This window comes from Typopeltis vanoorti, chromosome 2, assembly GCF_054136105.1.
Source record: "Typopeltis vanoorti isolate ZY-2024b chromosome 2, IOZ_Tvanoo_1.0, whole genome shotgun sequence".
Classification (NCBI taxonomy): domain Eukaryota; kingdom Metazoa; phylum Arthropoda; class Arachnida; order Uropygi; family Thelyphonidae; genus Typopeltis; species Typopeltis vanoorti.
The window spans coordinates 26,556,187-26,577,931 of record NC_143550.1 but is presented as its reverse complement, the minus strand read 5'-3'; the positions used below and the strand labels follow the sequence as shown (position 1 = coordinate 26,577,931).

The 21,745-nt window shown below is 36.2% G+C and overlaps 1 protein-coding gene across 3 annotated transcripts in view; it reads right to left on the bottom strand.

The window, feature by feature from the left end:
* Positions 1-21,745, bottom strand: part of LOC150108890 (E3 ubiquitin-protein ligase RNF123-like) — a 660,886-nt gene that overhangs the window by 134,864 nt on the left and 504,277 nt on the right. For all 3 annotated transcript variants that reach the window (XM_090410696.1, XM_090410708.1, XM_090410702.1), the window contains 2 exons: positions 8,729-8,803; positions 1,226-1,313 (listed from right to left, as the gene is read on the bottom strand). In XM_090410696.1, the coding sequence (XP_090266822.1) occupies positions 1,226-1,313; positions 8,729-8,803 (163 nt within the window). The remainder of the gene's footprint in view (positions 1-1,225; positions 1,314-8,728; positions 8,804-21,745) is intronic.

Below are 21,745 nucleotides of genomic sequence, written 5' to 3'. Positions count from 1 at the left end.
AGATAAGGAGAAAGGTGACAAAGCTAACTCATGAGCAGTACAAGGATCATGCAAGGAAGGTGACAGTATGGTAAGGAAGGCAAAATCAGATTATGTGAAGAAATTAGCCAAAAAGTGGCAAAAGGAAATCCCAAAGAGTTTTTTGTTATTTGGCAAGTAGGAGAAAGAATGACTGAAAAGATAACTTTAAAGAGTGCTGACAATAATTCCTTTACAGAAAGTAGGATCTGTGGTAGCAAATTATAGATCAATTAATATCTCATGAGAGGTGACAAAAGTACTGGAAAAGTTAATCAAAAAAGAGAATTCAGGAATGGATGGCTAAGAATATGCTACTCTCTGTGGGACAGCATGGCTTTGTGAAAGGTCAGTCATGCCTTAATAATCTAACTGTTTATAATCTAATGACAACTGATTTGGATAAAGAGAATTGCTACATGATGATACTGCTGGATGTTGCAGAGCTGTTTGTTATGATACCACATGGAATGCTGTTACACAAATTGCAACAAATGGGGATGGATAGGAAACTGGTGATATGGATAAAAGGATGGTTACAAACACACTAACAAGAAGAAATAAGGTAGATATCATTCCTCTTTATAAAGTTTTGATATAACTACATTTGGATTACTGTGCTCAGGTCTGGTCACTTTGGTTTCTTGGGGATGAGGAAGTGATGAAGAGGATCCAGAGGTTAGTGACCAAGAGGTGACTAGTCTGTGGAATGCTCCTTATGAGGATAGTCTGAGGATTTGTAGATAGGCAAAAAATATGATAGAAACTTTTGAGTTACTTAGGCTTTTATAGGTTTGATGCATGGAAAATGTTTCAGCACTTGGCTAGAGGGGATAGAACAAGAGGTCATCTCTGGTAGTTGGGTAAGAGTGTGGCTAGCAAGGGCATGAAGATTGGATTTTTCGCTTGTTGAGTAGTGAATGAATTGAATGGGTTGCCTGAGTCGGCTGGAGTGCTTTGTCTGTAAATGGTTTCAAGAAGAGGTATGATAGATATTGTGTTGATAGTTTGGATCCCCCACAGTGAGCCTTAGTACTCCATGGAGGTGCACGTGCAACAATAATAATAATTTTAAATTCTTATATTTAAGACCTCTGATATTAGTATAAGTATTTTCTTCAAGCAAGTATGATGAAACATTATAAAATAGTGTAATGGAAAATGTGTTACTGTGCTTTTAATCATCAATATGACTGCAACTAATTACCTCTCTACAGCCATGGCTTCTAAAGCCTGTAGTGTTGTAGGATAACATACATAGGCAGCTAAAGCTTGCACTAGGCTATCTTTAAGTTCTAAAAGATAAAGAAAATAATATAAATTTTTTTGTACATTATATATATATATATTACTTCACTGATACATTAAAAATTCAATATTTCAACAATGAAATCAATGTTCATTTAATTGAATATATGAATTCCATATAGGTTTTTGACCAGTAAAATCAAATTATATTAAAGAAGATATTGGGTTTATTTGGCTGTATCAGTACAAATAAATGAAACTGACTAGTTTCGCTGCATATACCTGTACCTTCTACTGAGTTAGGATTTGGATGAAAAAAAATTACAAAAAAAAAAAAAAAAAAGGTTAACATTACTAAAAACACAGAAATGTAGGAACTGTTATAATAAGTCAAAAACATGGCACATGGAAGTTGGGACAACTCGGCTATTGTTCAGTGATGTGTGCAGAATGGTTGGCTGAAAAGTTAAAGGCTGACATGGGAAAAGATCTAATGACTGATTTCCAAATATCACACGGAATCATTCTTTGGTTTCTATTGAATGTGCCTTGTGAGCGATGGCCATAGCAGATTATTTTATGTTGTAGGCAGTAAATTTGTCCTCTATGTAAGGCATAGAGCTCTTGCCCCATTTAATGTTGTGATGTATGTGGGAAAGACCTGAGAATTCTTCCATGTGCTGATGTCTCCTCCAATATGATCACTTTGTCTGATTTCCAAACTTCTAGATGTCTGCATGCAGTGGTGCACTCAGGATTCAATCTGGGGGGGTAGACAATTTGAGAATACAGACTGCGCATCACATATGACCTATGACTGACCATCTGCAATGATTGCCAATACATGATACCCATGATCTCCTCTGGCCCAGCTTGGACAAACAAAGTAACACTCAGTCCACCTGAGCACTACTTCATTCGCCTTGTGTTCACAGCAGCCATGATTCACGAGAGCTACAGGGTATTCCCACCTTATGTGACTGCTAATTCATAAATAGTATAGAAATAGAAGACACAACACAACATAAATAAAAATTGAATTTTAATTAGGAAAAGATTTTTTGAATATTTTCTAGTGTTTTTTTTTTCTTTTTCTTTTGAGGGTGTTTGGACATGAAGACAGTAGTGCACCCCGCTCTGGGTGCACCACTGTCTTCATGTGTAAGTAAGGCCACAAAAGAACATGGAATATTATAAACCCCAGGATGTTTGCCAGCAAAGGTTGGTCGATTGGTAGAGCCTCTGCTACTAATGGCTCGCAAAAAGTTAAGCAAGTTTGAGCGTGGTTAGTAGTTGGAAGGGCATTAATCGTTCAATGCTGTTGGCACACTCTCCCTCGATGAGTCTTTGGACTCCCTGGAGGTGTCACATAATAAGAATAATAAGAATAAGAATTTCTTTATTTTTAGTAATGTTATGGTTTATGCTAACTTTATTTGTAATATTTTTGTTCATCCAATTCCTAACCCAGAAGAACCACAGGTATATGTGGCTAAACTAGTTGGTTTCATTTATTTGTACTGATACATCCAAATAAATTCAATATATTCATTTTTTACAACTCTGATTGAGTCAATGAAATATTAATGGGACCATCTGGGCATCTCCATGGGATTTGAGGAACTTTCCAGAAAGTTCACAGTAATCATTATTCCTGCAATGACTACCAAACCTCTTCTTCAATGCATTCACTGACAGTTTTTGCATTTTTTTTCACTTGCTCAGAAAGTAAATTATACTTAATAAAGAAGTTATATTCTTGCTTTTATCCTTTAGCAAGACCAAAGTTTGCATGAAGTATCTTCACAATTAGGCTACTTGTTCATAGAGCCTACTGTCACATCGAATTGCCTCAATATAGCAAGAAAAAAAAAGCTTGCTACAGTTATCTCTCATCCAGAGCATAGTTATGCATCTTCTACTCACCCACGAAAGATTGTAAACCTACAGTACATTAGTATCATGGATGGGTGGTGGATATTTTTTTAAACTTTTTATTTATTTTTAGTATTTTTTGTGGGGTAGTCCAAATATAATAAATGAAGACCTGTGGATCAACAGGGCCACAGAACACCACCAACCAGACAGCAAAGGAAGTGGCTCTCTCATGGTTGTCTAGCTTGGTCTGGCCTCTTCTTCCACTAACTTTAAGTTATTCCTTTCTTTTAGCTGTTCTGTTGGTCTCAGTTGATCAACTCTTGTTCTTTTCTGGCCCTGATGCTATAAAGGTATTTGAGGGCTAGCAGTCTTTATTTTCTGAATGAATTTCTGAATAGGGTAGGTATGACTCTTTAGCCTTGGTTGGTGACATACACTGCTTGGAAAGAAGTCAATGGACAGCATAGTGTGAGGAACAAACAACCATGGTGCACACCTTAACAAGATGCAGAACCTCCTTTCCCTGCAATGAGTGCAGCAATTCTATGGGACATACTTTCCATAGGTGTGCAATAACGATCAATGGGAATTTTGGACCATTCTTCCTGTAGACATCTAATGAGGTCCTGAACTGTTGAGGGATGGTCATGACTAGACCTCAGTGATCAAGTCATCTCACAGATGTTCAATTGGGTTCAGATCAGGGCTCTGTGGATGCCAGTCAACTGTGGTAAATTTCATGTCCACAAACCATGAGTTACAGCAGCAGCCATATGACACAGTGCATTATCTTGCTAAAAGAGACAATGGTCACTTCAGAAATGCCACAAAGTAGAAAGCATTGCATTGCTCAGAATGTTCAGATACCTCTCAGAGTTTAATGTTTGTGGCACCACAAAAAGTGGTCCAAGGCCAAACCAGAAAAAACAGGATCATATCATCATGGCTGTACATCTTCTCAGTAGAGAGTGTAGCATGATTCGATTCGTCACTCCAGAATAATAAAAGCTTTCAAGTCCCACTGGATATATGCTCTTTGCACAACTGAAGATGATGCTGCATGCTGGTTCAGGTAATGTGGGACTTATATATTGCAGTGCTACCATGGAAACATGTTGTCAGCCTTGGTTTTGAATGATTTTTTGCAGATTCATGTTCCAGTCGATGCCTGGAACTCTGCATTTAATGTGTTGGCTGACGAATGCTGGTTTTTACATATTATCGGTCATATAACCCTACAGTCAAGTTTGGTGAGTGTGGTTGGTCATCCACTGCAGTTAGCACTTGCAATTCACACTCTGCACTTCCATCTCAGTATGGTATCACTGACCTTTGATCTGGCATGGACCAATTTTGTCAATAATATGCCAAACAGATAGGCCTGCAACCTGGATACAGTTGCATTGACTTGAGAGCATCATGTTTCACCGATTTATAACTGGCCATAAACAAACATGTGACTTGTTACATTGTATGATGCACCCTGCCTGTGGGGGGGGGTCTGCTGCCTACTTTCCAATGTGACAAATAGAAGGTAACTCTGAAGTCAAATCCTAGTCTAACATGGGGTTTCATGACAAGCTAGCTGCCAGTCTGGGTAAAAATAAGATTCTTCCAATTCTCAGAAAACAAAGGAAATGATGGTGGATTTTCCTGGCAATGACTCAACAGGAAAAGAACAATGATTTTTGGAACATGGAATGTAAGAAGTCTAAATATTATGAGGTAATTCATAAAGCAGAAAACCCAAAGGTAGATGTTATTGCCCTAACAGAAACAAAGATGAAATAAGGGTTTTGAAATATTTAGGAAAATTTAGTAAATTATCTATCCTCATAAAGAGCAGATGGAAGAACCATGAAAAAAGTTAGGAAAAAGAAAAATTTTTTATCAAAGTAATTTTTAAAGTGCATGGATTGGAATTTTTCATTTTTGGAACTTATGACCCATGTAAAGATGCTTCACTTGATGAAAATGGAAGGAATTTTGAAGATCTCAGAGAAAGGATTGAATCAGCAGGTGGATGCAAAGAAATAGAGTTAGGAGACTAATAGTCGAGTAAGGCAGAATAATAATCATTTTGTGGGGACATGATTGAGAAGATATGTTAATAACAATGGATGTAAGCTGATTCAGGTAAGTGAAAATGAAAGATAATAGTCCCAGCACAGTTCATAGACATGCCAGGTATCTACAGATTCCATACAGAAATGCAACACATATCCCTTCCTATAATGCAATGCATTATAGGAAGGGCCACTACATAGACCATTTGTGACCTTTATTGATGTCTCATATGTGGGAGTCAGACCCAGAACTGATACCAAGGTTGAAGCAATGCAGAAGTCATATTTCCATATACAAGTAGTCAAAACTTTCAAAGCATCCTTCTCTAATCCATAGTATTTTAGTAATAGGTAATTCTATTAAAAAGGGATAGGATGCACCACCATTTGACTAAATGTATATGGAAATATGACGTTTGCATTACTCCGACCTTGGTATCACTTCGGGTCTGGCTCCCATTGATGAGATTTCAATAAAGGTCGAAACTGGTCTGGGCAGATGCCCTTTCCCATAATGCAACTGATGGGAAGTCAGCAGCCTCTATATACAAGTAGTCTAGTCGTGAAGTAACTTCACATGCAAACTTCGTTTGCTTACATTTGGCATCTTTAATTTATAGGTTCCATGCAGTTGTAAGTTGTCATATTATGGCCAAACAGGGAGGACAGCCAACACCAGAATCAGTGAACACGGGACATTATCAACATAAAGATATACATATGCAGATAATTGCAGCTAAATCAGGATATTATCATCGCAGCTCTGATAATAATGTCCTCATCACTGAACTTGAACACATTCACAACTCCTTACCCAATGGCTACAATCCCTTACCATCATCATCATTGTCAATTTCCTGATACCACAAGGGGTGTTCAGGTTACTATGACAGCACCACATGATTAAGTTTACATTCTTATTAATCACCTATCAACAATTTTCCTCCAAATCAATCTATTATTTATGAGCATTCCAATATTGTCATATCTAACATTCTGTGCTTCTAAGGCAGTTCTGACCGAATCAATCCACCTAGACCTTGGTCTTCCTCTGAGTCTCTTTACTGCATCTTGGCAGGTTTGATGGGGTGATTGACAGCAGAGAGAGAGAGCATATGGTATCTGGGGAAATGGAGGAAAGCAAGTAGAGAGAGAATGAAAATTTGAGAATGACAACCAGAGAATTTGTTCTTAGGAAGTTTTTAAGTTTTACGTGACAGTCTGGAGAATATTAATAGATTCCAAAAAGGAATCTTAGTACTGTAAATCTTTAAACTGGAAGAGTTGAGACTGTCAACAAGTGTTTAGAAAATAAAAGATATTTGGAGTCAACATTCTAATTCAATGTTCGAGGAAAAATGAAAAGCTTCATCTTCTATCTTAAAGATGCCAGATCTATTTTTAATTTCTACTAGAAAAGGCTATGGAATTAGTAAAATCTGAAACTGTAATGTGGCTTAATACGATGACCTTGACTTAGATATGTTGTTTATGAAGTAGTAGAACCTTCTTTCTCTGACACAAAAATTGGTCATTTGTGCATCAAACTGAAGTGCAAGAGGTAAGAATATTTATACTTCAGTGAAACAAGAGGAATGATTAAAAAAATATCCCATGGAAGCAGAGGCATAGCTAGAGGGGGGTGGGGGCGGCGGTCCTCCCTGGGCGGCACTTTGAACATTTTTGAACTTTTGCAGTTAATTCTAAAATACAGTCTCGAGAACTCAGTTCCAACTATTGTAATACTACAGTGAATTCTCCTCACAATTGCTGCAACTGTTGCTAGTTGTGAGAGGAGTTTTTCTAAATAAAACTAATTAAGAATTACCTAGATTACTATGAAATAGACTTCGACAATGTCATCGACGATTTTGCTAACAGAAAAGCAAGAAAAATAAAATTTTAGAATGTTGAAATTAAAGTTTTACTTCAAAAATAAACATAGTGTTTTAATTTATTTCCTTATACATCGTTTTGACTTTTTTGCAGTATTTTTGGTGTATATTGAGAGGGGTGGCAAACTCAGGGACAACCCTGGGAAACAAAAGCTATAGCTACACCACAGCATGGAAGTGAAGAGGTAGTTCTATGTTTTCAGAAAAGCGCCTAACAAGAAAATCGACTCTGATAAACATTTTGTTCTTGTGTAAACAAAGTGTTTAGTCTAGTAGACATGATTAAGTATATGTTAAACAAACCAGTTATATAATGAATCAGAGAATGAATGATTTTATTTTTTTTAAATACTCAGAGTAAAAATCTTTAAAGTTGAAATATTCCTTGTGGCACCATTTTCGAAATGTCAACTATCACAAGAAAGCATACAGCAGCAACCGAACTTGACAAAATTAAAATCACAATACCACAGGATAACGTCCATATCCAAGTCTGGCTATTACAAAAAAATACACTAGATTTAGTGAAATTCTTTTTTTTTTTTCTAGTGCATTTCATGTTGGAGAAAACACCACTGCATGTAACACTGGAGGAAGATAGAGGACTAAAGTTGATGAATGTGAAATTTTGATATATTATGCAAGATTTGACCTAACTAAACAGATTAATTTCTTGTTCAGTATAATTAATAAGATCTATTAATTTATCGGCAATTTACATTATGATTTATTTTAGATTGGCATTAAGGCTTTTAAGCACTGAATGATATCCTGTCATGTACATTAAGGGAAATTCACAAAGGAACTAAGACTGGTTCTGACTTGATTGTTCAACAAGAGTTTTCATTAAATGAAAGACGGTGTCACTGCATAAGGGGAGGACTGAGGTGGCAAAATCACTTTTTCATCATCTGATATCGTCGATTGTTAGTGATGCATCTTCTACCCCATATCAAGAATGGATAAGCAACTGATATAACATCCTATAATAAGATTTCTTATTAAGTCTCTAAAGTTTTCTTCCAAGTGCTATTGATATCTGCACATTATAATAATATTCCTGCCTTATATAGTAATATAGGCAATGTTTAATGACAGGAATATCATTACTAATATGCTTCAATCTGAAACAGGACAGTGATTTCTAACACTAAGAAATCCTTTTCAAGCATGTAATCTTTATACTATACCACATTTTAGTAAGGTATTCTATTATGCTACCTTTTTTTTTTTTTTTTTTGGTTCAAATTATAAGCTGCACTGAAAATCACTTATGTGATGAAAATAATTATGAGTTATAAACAAAAGCTAAAATCCACAGCCAGTTACTGCCATGTGTGGGATAGAAGTTAAGAAGAATTCCATTGATGTGTTTCTTGTACAACTAAAATATAATCTGTGAGTCTACAAGAGACAGATGGAAAGAATGAGAAGTTGGTTCATGGATTTCAAGCTGGACAATGCAACAGATATTGAAAAGCAGTTGTTCATGTTAAATGATTTTCTTTTCCTCCCCCCCCCCCTCCCTTAAACATAAATTTACAAGTTGACTGCATGCTTCATTAGAGCCATTTTTTTCACAATAACACAATGTCTATTTCCAGAAATCCATTCTAAACTTACCAGCATTAACTACCCGAGCATCTGCAAAATGTTCAGCTAAAAAGGCACCATAATGAACCAGAATATCATGATAACCTAAACAAAAATGTAATAGTTTTCACTTAATTAGGAAATGGCTAAATTAAAATAATAATAATTGTAACAGAATAAACAAAATAAAATTGTGAGAATAATTAATTATCAGTAAAGTAATACTGCTTGTAACCATTTCTGAGAATTCAAGTGAAATGCAACTTTATGCAATTTTTTATAAATAATTTCTTAGAATCATTTAAAGAATTGCTATATCTTGTTTTCTTTGAAGAGATCCAAAGAGCCAAAATCTTCTGGTTATTAAAATCAAGCTAGAAGGCAGAAAAAAAGTTTTTAGAATGCAGTTATTCCCTTAGCATCTTGTTATATATAGTTTCCAGATCTATAAAATTCAAATACAGTTTGTTGTCATATTTCCCACTGATTTCTCTGCTTGTCTTGAAGTGAAAACCTGATTCTGACAATCCCTATTTGGTTCTAAACTCAGTTTAGAGTTTATATATAAGGTAGCCCAGAAGTAATAGTGTAGTCAGAGAATCATGTTTAAGTAGAAAAGTTTTGAACTTTTGTGAGTCAAATCACCCACTCTTGGGAATTCTGAAATCAAACTAATTATCCATTAATAAAATCAAACAAAAATTAATTAATAATTAAAATAATACCATAATTTTGTATTTTGTATTAAGTCAATAAGAATACAATTTGGTCGGCTAAATCCCAAATTGCCAGCCGATCCTCATTCGTTTAGTATCCAGGTAGATACCCAATAGGGTGCACCACGAGAAGTGAGGATTGGACATTAGGTCAGAAGCCCTGTCGATTCTCTGCATTCCTTTAAAGGCTATGTGGAGGTCTCCTCTCAGTTATACAGCTTTGACCCTTAAGCACCCCAGCACTATAAGGTAGCCCAGAAGTAATAGTGTATGTAGTCAGAGAATCATGTTTAAGCAGAAAAGTTTTGAATTTCTGTGAGTCAAATCACCCACTCAGTTTGTTTCATGTAGTACTATCATATCCTGTATACCCCTTGAGGTTACATGGCAGGAATTTGATGATGATGATGATTAAAATAATAATTTACAAACTAATGAAGCTTAGTGACTATTGTTGTTCAGGCAGCTGCTATATTACTTCTGGGCCACCCTGAATATATTATATGAATAATATCAGGTTCGGCAGTCAGTTGCAGTTTTTTCTTAAATCTCTTACTAACCTTGATCCTCTTAGTAATTTATAGGAAGTCAAGAGCCCTATCAACAAAATACAGAATTCTGAGGACTGCACATTATATATTTTCTGCACCGCCTTAACAAAAATAAAGCTATCATGCATTTTATAATTCAAGTGTATATAACTAAAACTATAAATGATAAAAAAAAAAAAATGCCATTAAATACTCAAGCAAAAATAGCTTGAGAAAGTCAGTGTGTTCAAAGCAGAATTTTTGATTTATCCAACCTCTTACTCTACTCCCATTGCCAAATGTGGTATAAGGTTTACAACCCTACAATAGACAGAATAGCATTAAAAAAACAGCCTCTGGAGATAACCCACCCTAGAGACAATATAAGTGCACTGATGATATAAGATATTTCAGAAATGTTTCAAAAATGATTTTGGATCAAAATCATTCTTGTATCCAAACAGGATTTCTGGCAATCATTATCATGGTCTCATAATAAAACAGGACTACTGCCTCCAAAAATTGAGATTCATGCACGAATATATGTTCCTATCTGCAACAAAACTTCACTGCCATTATCAAACCAATGGAACAGCTTATAGAAATTAACATTATGTGCCAGGTCAATCAGAGAAAAGCAAATAGCTTATCACAAGTGACTTGGGACCAAAACATCAGCTTTCTTCACTGCCTACACAGTTCCTTGCAACACTTGTAAAACCATCATTAATAGGCCAAAGTCTAAATTCAACAAGGATAAATGTAGAAAGCTTTCTACTTGTACCACTGGCAGTTGTACCTTCTGATCCCTTGTCAAAGCTGTTGGAAGCAAATTTTGTCCATCTGTGCTACCTCCTCTATCTCAACCTAATGGTAGCATTGCATCAGCACCTAAAGACAAGGCTGACATCTTGGCTTCAGTCTTCTCTTCTACAGATGACCACTGCAAATTACCTCCTTTGCCTGGAACATTGTATCTCGTACCTCCTGTGACCTTCCTCCAGAAAGAAAGATAGAAGAATCTTGAATAACTTTCATACCACAAAGGCAGTCAAGTCCTGATGTAATCCCATCCATTGTGCTCAAGAGATATGCTCCTGAACTAACAACTGTTCTTTATCATCTATACACTAAATTGTACTCAGCTGGCATCCATCCTACTGCATGGGGGGGGGGGGGGGGACCCATCCCCAAAAAGCTGATAAATGTCTACCATAAAACTATTGACCTAATGTTCTCACCTCAATTCCATCCGAAGTAATAGAGAAGGTTGTCAACAGTCAACTTCTTCGACACCTTGAGAACTGCTATCTAATTAGTGACCACCAGTATGGATTTCACTACCCTAGATGAAATCCATAATAGTGAATTTCACCTAGCAGATGTCCTGACGTAAGTCACACACCTTGGGACACATTCTATGAAAAGGTTTGGAGAAACCTATACCACTGCTCCTGAAATGTCCAAGGCTTTTGACATCAAGGCTTCTCAACAAATTACCATCATATGGATTGCTTTCATCCTTGTGTTTCATGATTGCTTTCATGGATTGCGAGATTTCTCTCAGATTGATCCTGTAAAGGTGGATGATGTTCTCTCTTCAGACTTCTCAGCTAATGCCAGTATCCCTCAGGATGACTGCCACTTCACCCACCCTCTTTCTGATTGATATAAATCATCTGCTCTCATTAATTGCAAATCTAGTCAATGAGAGCTGAGAGTAGAGTATGCTATCATAGTTTTGCTGATGATAGCATACTCCAATCATCCTATTCGTATGACAAGCCTTGCAAGTGCTTAAACATCTCGCGCTTCAAGAACATCTGTAATAAGTGCCCTGAGATCTCCACAGTATCCCTGATTGTGGTGAAAACAGCCTAGTCAACTTCAATTGTTACCAAAAACACAGTTTTGCACATTTTCTCACAACAGAGACTGCTCAACTCAACTCAACAGTCAAGACCAAACCTCTCTTCTTGAAGTGGCTTTACTCCAAATCTTTCTTGGCATAATCATATCACTCCTATAGCATCATCAGCTTCCAAAAAACTTGGCATCTTTTTTTTTTTTCCTGCTCAAAACAGTACTTTTCTTCTGAACAGTTATTTAATCTGTATAAATCCCAAATATGGCCTACCTTGGTATACTGCTATCATGTTTGGCATGGTGCATCTATGACTTCCCTAAAAATTCTTGATGCTGTTCAGAAAAAGGAAATTCAGTGGGTTGATGACACTTCTCCAAGATACTATCTTCAGCATTGTGTTTCTTCTACAGATATTTCCATGGTTTCTGTTCAGCCGGACTGGTATCCATGATGCTCTCCCACCCATTTCTGCGAGATCTACAGTATCTTGAACAATAACATCCCTTTACATTCCATCTACTTTAATTCTGTGGAAGAGCCTTCCCCTATGAAACATTTCCAAAGGACTACAATATTCAACAGTTCAAGAAAAAATAGGCTCTTCTGCCTTTTGTGTATGTAGGAGTAATGTTAAACACACACACACACACACACACACACACACACACACACACACACACACACACACACACACACACACACACACACACACACACACACACGAGTGATCATGTACTTTAAAATCATGACTGCCGTCAATTTTGTAAAAATAACTGAATTTTGTAAATATGAACAACTCCAATGTAAGATATCTCAAGAGAGAATATAAAAATTGAAACAACTATATATCAGATTGACAAGAAAGAGAAATACAAATCCAAAGATAATGAAATGCTCAATTATAAGAGTGTTTTGAAGAATTCTAAATTATTCTAAATAATTCAAAAACTGTAGAGATAATAGTAATTTATGTCCCTTATATATATAAAATAAATTTAATGACTAGAAACTGAGATACCGAAATAGAAAAAAATTACAATTCATTATTTGAGCACACAGCTAGTTTTGTCTTCTTAGAAAATTTCATTGGGTGCACAACATAAGAGAAACACAAAAAAATATACATTACAAGAGAAACAACAACTATGCAAATGTGTTGCTGATATTTGAAGGCATTCTGCATGCTATAGTATTCTTGGGCATGTTCACGTGGGTAAGATCTCGGGAATGCCGAAGCTGGATAGCTGAAGAGTGACAACCAGATAGGTTATAGCTAAGGTTAGTATTAAGATGGACCCTATCAATGACAATTTCTGTTGATTCCATAATTCTTCTCTCCAGTTCATTGTAACATGTAAAAATGTTTTCTGATTTGTTCCAGATCACTGGATGAATGACAGAATTTTCATCATTAGAGCTAACAGAATTATTAAGAACATGATTAGATAGTGCACTTGCTATAGTTCTGACATACATAATGTCTCTGACATGTTCTTCAATATGCAACTCAATGGATTTCTCTGTCTGACCAAAATAGGGCACATTGTAGTTAAACCAAAGACAATAAACTCCTGAATACTTTAAGCTGATATATATTTTGGTATAAATGTACCAAGTAAGGAACACAGTTTGGAAAGAGGAGTAAAAGTAGTGCAGACTTTAAATTTCTTGAGACTTTCAGCTACTTTGGTGAAATGGAGCTGATATATGGTAGAGATATAAAGCCTTTTATCTTCAGTATGTTGAGCAAGTGAATTAAAAAGTAGCTTATGAATAATCTGTTTAGGATAGCCATTTTTCTAAAAGAAGAAATTATAGTTCTTTGGCGATCTCTTCTTCACTGAGGAGAAAGCAAGCATGATTACCCATGTAGAAATTGATACCAAGCATTTGGGGTGGATAATGATGAGATTGCATGCGAAGGTATCTGGTAGTAAATGTGGGTTTTCTATATGTAGATTCTGTCATTCATCCAGTGATCTGAAATGAGTCAGAAAACATTTTTAGATGATATGATGAACTGGGGAGAAAAATTGTGAAATCAACATAAATTGTCTGCAATCTGGTCCATTTAATACTAGTTTTAGCTATACAGTATCTGATCGTTACTCTTCAGCTATCCAACTTTAGTGGTTATGAGATCATACCTGTGTGAATATGCCCAACAATAATATGGCATCCAGAAGACCTTCAAATGTCCAAATATGTTTCATGTTAATTTATAACTGATGTTTCTTTTGTAATGTATATTTCTGTATTTCTCTTTGGATGTTATACACCCGATGAAGTTTTCTAAGAAGATGAATCTAGTTGCGTGCAAAAATAATCAACAGATATTTTTCTATTTTGATATCTCTCAGCTTCTATTCATTAAATTTATGTAATTATGTCATATTGCCAAGTAAATTCATTGCATCAAATATATATATATATATATATATATATATATATATATATATATAAAATATGTTTTATATATAAAATATATTATTATTATTATTATTATTATTATGGGCTACTCCAAGGAGCCCTTAGACTCAATTAAGGAAGGCACTAAACATCATGTCAAGCACTATCCAACATTTGCACAGTATCTATCATACTTTGCTTTGAACTCATTCACAGTCATGCCACTCACAACAGACTCTGGAACCCTATTCCACTCATTCACCATTCTCCAAGCCTCTGCTCGCCAAAGTATTCTTCAGTAACCAAGTGATCTGATGAGTTGCTTAGTTCTAACACTCTTGCACATTCTCCAAGGATAGCCCCTAATTATCCCACAACCAGACCTGATCTGAAAAATTTCCTCTGAATTAATCTTTAACAACCCTTCAGTAATTTGTATGTCTCAATCATATCACTGCTTTTCTGTCTATCAAACTGTTTCTGTAATCCACAAATCTTCATTCCATAGACCTGCTATTATCTTGGTCACACCTCTGAATCCTCTCACCCTCCACCTCATCACCAAATAACCCTGGCACCCAGATCTGCATGCAGTATTCAAGATGGGGTTTATCAAAGCTCAATAATGAGGAACAATAACCTGCTTGTCTCTGCTTGCAAAAATATTCTTCAGCAACCAAGTGATCTGATGAGTTGCTTTAGCCACTTTTGCTATGTGCCCCCTAAACTTTAACTCCCTATCCACTAACACTTCCAAGTCTCTGGCTTTGTCAATTTCCAGGAGTACAGTTCCACCAATGTAGTATAGATGGTAATCCTTTCACCCCAAAATGCATAACCTTATGCTTTGCCACATTAAACTGACATCCATTCTCCTTCACCAGTCTGTTCAAATCTATCCAAATCATCCTGGAAAATCTTAATCTCATCTGTATTAACCATCACTGTACCCAACTTTGCATCATTGGCAAACAACTGAACAGTTCCTCTCCAATCCTTTCCCATATTATTAATGTACAAATTAAAAGTAGCGGTCAAAGAATAGAACCCTGCGACACGCCACTAGTCACAGGCCCTCTTTTGGACTCTATTCCTGAATAGACTACTCTCTGATATCTCTCTATCAACCCAACCCTCTTATCCACCTCACCAACCATATATCTATACCCATGTGCTGCAGTTTACTTATTAGAATTCCATGTGGTATCCTGTAAAAGGCATTTGCGAAGTCCAACAGTATCAATGCAAACCCATTACTTTATTCAGCTCAGCTGTAACTGCATTATAAAATGGGAGCAAATTATTCAGGCATGACCTATCCTTCACAAAATTATGTTTGTCTCCCATACAGTATCCCATTTCCATCTATCCACATGTCTGTAATTTGCTCCTGACCGACTTCTCCAGTACCGTGACAACTCCTGATATGATGATCAGTAAGTAATTTACTACATCAGTCTTGGAGCCTCCTTTATGCAATGGAACTATTTTCCCCCTTCAGACTAACCCAGAGCTGAGACTTAGATTAACTACATCACTGTCACTATGGATTATATACCTCACTCCGCATACACTTCATATCCATCATATGCTATAATGTAATATCAATGGTATTCAAATTTTAATATTCACTTTGCATCCATGGTAACCTTGATGTGTATACACATCATGGCTAGTTTTGGGTGGTTAAACAATATGGTCAAGGGCACTGACAATTCCCTAGCAGCTTCAGGTAAAACTTGAGCTGGTATACTATCTAATCCCATAGCTGTATTCACGTTAAGGTTCTGTAATATGCCATGAATCTCTATTTCATTTACTCTGTTCCTATATAAGGCTCTGCCTCTCTCATGACAGCAATATTTTCACCTGGATGATATACCCTTGAAAGGGTTCATTTAGTAATTCTACTATTTCGACCGATTCGGTCACCTCCCTGTTATCGGCATTCATTAAAATCACACTGTCATAAACATGCTTTCTGTTACTTGCAGCATACTGAAAGAAATGTTTGTCATTATCTTTAGCCTGCACTGCTAACTTCCTTTTATCCTCTGAATACAATATGCAGAGTACATTATGCATTGAAAATCAGAGCTTGCTCCCATTCCTGGATACACTAGTCACATGTCTTCCCTTAGGCAGTCTATCCTTCACTGTTTACTGTAAACCTACACACACCAGCCAATATATACATGCTAACTCATATCACCACCCTTTGCAAAAATTTGAAGTCATCAACACCCTCAAAAACAGAGCTATAACAATTTGTTCTAATGAACAAGCTCTTAAACAAGAATTAAAAATTATTAGCAATACATTTATAAATAACGGATATAGCAAAAATACTATTAATAAAATTCTTCATAAAACTTCATCAAAAAGTAATATAGATTACAGTAAAACCATAACACTCCCATACATTAAAGGGTTATCAGAAAAAAACTAATAGAATCCTACATCATTATAATCTTAATGCCACCTTTAAAATTAAAAAACATATTCAACACTTCTAAGGATCCTCTTCCCCCATTGGCACACCCTGGAGTTTATTGCATCTATTGCACTTGTAACTTTACCTTATATTGGGGAAACTGAACATACAATCCCTATCCATAAAAAAGAACACAAAAGACACATTAAATATAATAAATTTGGTGAAGCAGGTCTCTCAGATCACGCTCTTAACACCCCTACATCGAATTGATTGGAATTGTTCTTTGCATCATACAAAAACTTGGTATGAATGGAAATTTAAAGTGAAATTTCAAAAAACCATGTGAAATTGTGATTAACCACCCTAATCTTAATAATAACGGGAGTTTAAAAATCCAAGAATTTGGATGGCACATATTCAGCCCACTTACTTTCCAGCAAACCCTGACTTTAGGACTAAGCAATTTTTCATTTTTTTATTGGCTACTATCCATACTAGTTGCAATTTATATGTACATTATATAAATAATTTTATTTTCTGTTTATTTATTTATCTATTATTTTCTGTATGAACATGATACTCTCCAGCTTAATTTAACTTTGTAACCTAATAGACAACAATCATAACAGGACTCTAGCTTTGATGTAGTGAGGGTTTTTTTTTTTTTAAGCATCAGAGGTCAGGCAAATAGTTTTAACAGTTGAGCAGTAACTTCAGCATGCCATGTAGATTGTGTGGAAAGGCTTATGTGTTCGTTGTACATGTTGATCGGATTTTAACAGTATAGATGTGAACACAGATTGATAAGAAAATAACTATTTATTGACTTAATTGCCAATATTTCGCTGGTATTCTATCCAGCATCTTCAGAGCACACAAACAAAGTTTTTTATAGTAGCGATACAACCACAATCCAGTATAACAGTGCAACTAGTATGAACAATTGTAGCATGCAACACAAAGACTAAGGTCCTAATTAGGTGCCATCTAAGTTGAGGGCGAAAAAAAAATAAAATGAGAGAGAAAGCAGGTATTAATTTGCTTTTAGGATGACTGTCTCTCAAATCTTTGGTAGATTTATACAGCCATATTGCTGAGGTTTGGAGTATGTTTCAAGGCTTCTGTTCATTCCAGGAACAACCCCTCTGACTTGTAAAAGCTTCTGTGCAGCACTTTTGTTTTTTCCCAATCGATCCAGTGTGCGAGGGTATCCAAAGCATGGTCTGCTAGACCAGACTTGCCATAGCAAAAGTGCCGGATATATTTTTTGAGTTCACTGAGGCAGATGTCCACAGCTCTTCCTGTCTGTCCATAGTAGGCTCGATGACATGAATAGGGCACTGCATAAACTCCTGGATGTGATAAGGAGAAAATCTGTAATTAGGTGAACAGATGAGAGTTGTCAATTTCATCTAAGGTTTAAATATCGTGTGTAGTTGGTCTTTGTTAAGCACTCTAGACATCTTTTCAGATGTTCCTTCAATGTAATGGGATGGTGACAATTTTGTTGGTCTTCTGTGGTAGACACTGGATGGGGGGGGGTAGATTTCTGGGGAGCATTTAGTATTTTATCCATCTTATGGGGATTATAGCCACTGGTCAGTAAGGTGTGACTTAGGTGAGAAAGTTCAGCAGTGAGAGCAATGTCATTGGAACAAATTGCTCTAGCTCTATGAGTTAGTGTTTTTAGAATACCATATTGTTGAGATGGATAATGGTGTGATTGTTTGTGTAAATATCTCCCTGCAGGGATTTTCTATAAACCAAGAATGATAAGGAACCTTCTGGAAGAAGTGTGATTAGCATGTCCAAGAAGGGCAGACAGTCATTGGCTTCTAGTTCCATTGTAAAGTGGATTTTTGGGCTGGCTATTTAAATGCACTAAAAATGTATTCAATGTGTCTGAGCCATGTGGCCAAATAACAAACATATCATCAGCATAGCATAACCAGAGACTAGGTTTGAGAGTAGTTGTATTGATAGCTAGCTTTTCCAGATGTTCTATTTAGAAGTTGGCTAAAGGGGGGGAGGATCCCATAGATGTCCCAATTATTTGTATATTTTTCCTTTCCCTGTAAAATAACCTGCCTGTACTGTGAATTTAAATAAGTGAAAAATATATCAGAGGAAAATTGTGAATTTAGTAAATTAAGGGTTTCAGTTAATGGTACATTCGTGAATAGTCAAGTGATATCAAAACTCCCCATTAAGTCTGAACATTTTAAGGTGTGATTTTCTAAAATACTTTTTAGGTGGATAGAATTTTTAACAAAAGAAGGAGAATTGTTTGTGAAAGAGGCTAGTAGTTTGGCTAAATGTTTAGCAAGTTTATATGTAGGACTTTTCATACTATCTACAACAGGGAGTAAAGGTGAACCTTGTTTGTGAATTTTTGGAGTTTTAACATTTTTGGTTGTTTTAACATGGAAGGGGTTGAGTTTGTTGACTTTTTCTTTAGGCCAGGAAGTGACTTTGTTCAATAATTTGCACACTTTATTCTTTTGTGAGTTGGTGGGATCCTGATCTATAATTTGGTATGTAGACTGATCTTGGAGAAGTGCATGCATTTTGCTTTCATATTCTGTTGTATCCATCACCACAGTTGTGTTTCATTTGTCTGCTTTGGTTATTATTGTGTAGCTCTTTTAGCGCCATGATTTCTTTATGTGGGATATGATTTTTGGGAGGCTTAGAATGGACTAGGATGTTGGCCACATCTAACCAAATATTATTGTTGGAGGCAGGTCGTATATCCTGCATTCAAGAGAAGCCATTATTTTGGATTTGGAACTTCTTTAGGAGTAACAGCAGTACTGACTTAATGCACTCGTGGTTCCTTTGGTTAAGGCTACCGATAAGTTCACAACGACGGCATCTTGATATAATTGCAGCCGCTGCATAGCATTGCATTGTTAGAGGATTTCAAATTTCTTCTGGTGATGGTTTTTAACTTTGGCAAATTCTTTGTTGGCTGTAGAGTCAGAGATGCAGTACAGGATATCCCATAGCTCCGGGTTTAAAATATTAGATAGTAATGGTAAGTTTTGATATCACTTCACTATTCACGAATGTACCATTAACTGAAACCCTTAATTTACTAAATTCATAATTTCCCCATGATATATTTCAGCTTTTTAAATTCACAGTACAGGCAGGTTATTTTACATGGAAAGGGAAAATATACAAACAGTTAGATGGGACCGCTATGGAATCCCCCTTTCTCCACCCTTGTCCAACTTCTACATAAAACATCTAGAAAAGCTAGCTATCGATACAGCCGCTCTCAAACCTAGTCTCTGGCTACGCTATGTTGATGATGTATTTACTATTTGGCCACATGGCCAAGATACATTGAATACATTTTTAGTGCATTTAAATAGCCAGCACCCAAAAATCTACTTCACAATGGAACTAGAAGCCAACGACTGTCTGCCCTTCCTGCTAATCACACATCTTCCAGAAGGTTCCTTATCATTCTCAGTTTATAGAAAACCCACACATACAGGGAGATATTTACACAAACAATCACACCATCACCCATCTCAACAATATTGTATTTTAAAAACACTAACCCATAGAGCTAGAGCAATTTGTTCCAATGACATTGCTCTTACTGCTGAACTTTCTCACCTATGTCACACTTTCCTGACCAATGGCTATAATTCCCATAAGATAGATAAAATACTAAGTGTTCCCCAGAAATCCCCCCCCCCCCCACTATCTACCACAGAAGACCAACGAAACTGTCACCATCCCATTACATGAAAGGCACATCTGAAAAGATATCTAGAGTACTTAACAAACATCAACTAAGCACCATATTTAAACCTTATGTGAAATTGGCAACTCCCATCCATTCAGCTAAGGACAGATTCCCTCCTTTATCACATCCAGGAGTCTATGAAGTGTCATCGAGCCTGCTATGGGCAGACAGGAAGAGCTGTGGACATCAGCCTCAGTGAACACCAAAAATATATCTGTCACTTTTGCTATGGCAAGTCTGGTCTAGCAGACCATGCTTTGGATACCCCCCACACACAGGATCGATTGAAAAAAAACAAAAGTGCTGCACAGAAGCTTTTACAAGTCAGAGAGGTTGTTATTGGAATCAACAGAAGCCTTGAAACATACTCCAAACCTCAGCAATATGGCTGTATAAATCTACCAAAGATTTGGGAGACAATCATCCTAAAAGCAAATTAATACCTGCTTTCTCTCTCATTTTATTTTTTTTCGCCCTCAACTTATGTGGCGCCTAATTAGGACCTTAGTCTTTGTGTTGCATGCTACAATTGTTCATACTAGTTGCACTGTTATACTGGATTGTGGTTGTCTCGCTACTATAACAAACTTTGTTTGTGTGCTCTGAAGATGCTGGATAGAATACCAGCGAAATATTAGCAATTAAGTCAATAAATAGTTATTTTCTTATCAATCTGTGTTTGCATCTATAAAATCCGTTAAAATCCAATCAACATGCCATGTAGATTGTAGTGCAGCTTGTATCTTTATATATATATATATATACACACACTCCAGAAGATGACCTTAATGTGAAGGTCGAAACGTCAATTGTATATTTTGGTTTATATTAAACAAACGTTTTACTCTAACACGGTAGTAGTATCCATAATTTTCATAATATAATCATGAAAGAAAGGACTTTCATATTCTGCTTTTTGCCTTTCTTTCCACTTTCTTTCCCCAGTTACACTTCTGGCTTGTGCTTTGCACTATTCATGTGTCACCTTTCTCCTTGAATTCTCGCCACAACTTTATTTTGCAGCTCCAGCTTCATGACAATATTCATCCATTTAACTCCCACTTGATATATTCTCCTGACTCTAGCTATGCAAGTCTGCAATTACTTCCCTCAAATACTCCTTTAAAACTTCCCATGCAATATCAACATCCATCCCTTCCAGTTTCATGTCATGGCACAGATCCAAGCAATCTGCTCAGCTTTTCATACAAGCCCTGTGATTCCACATGAACCCTGTCTTAACTGAAAACTTCACACATTTAGTCACCTCCCAGGTCAAGACTATATGATGACTCTCACCAACTTCTGGCAACTTGGTCATATTT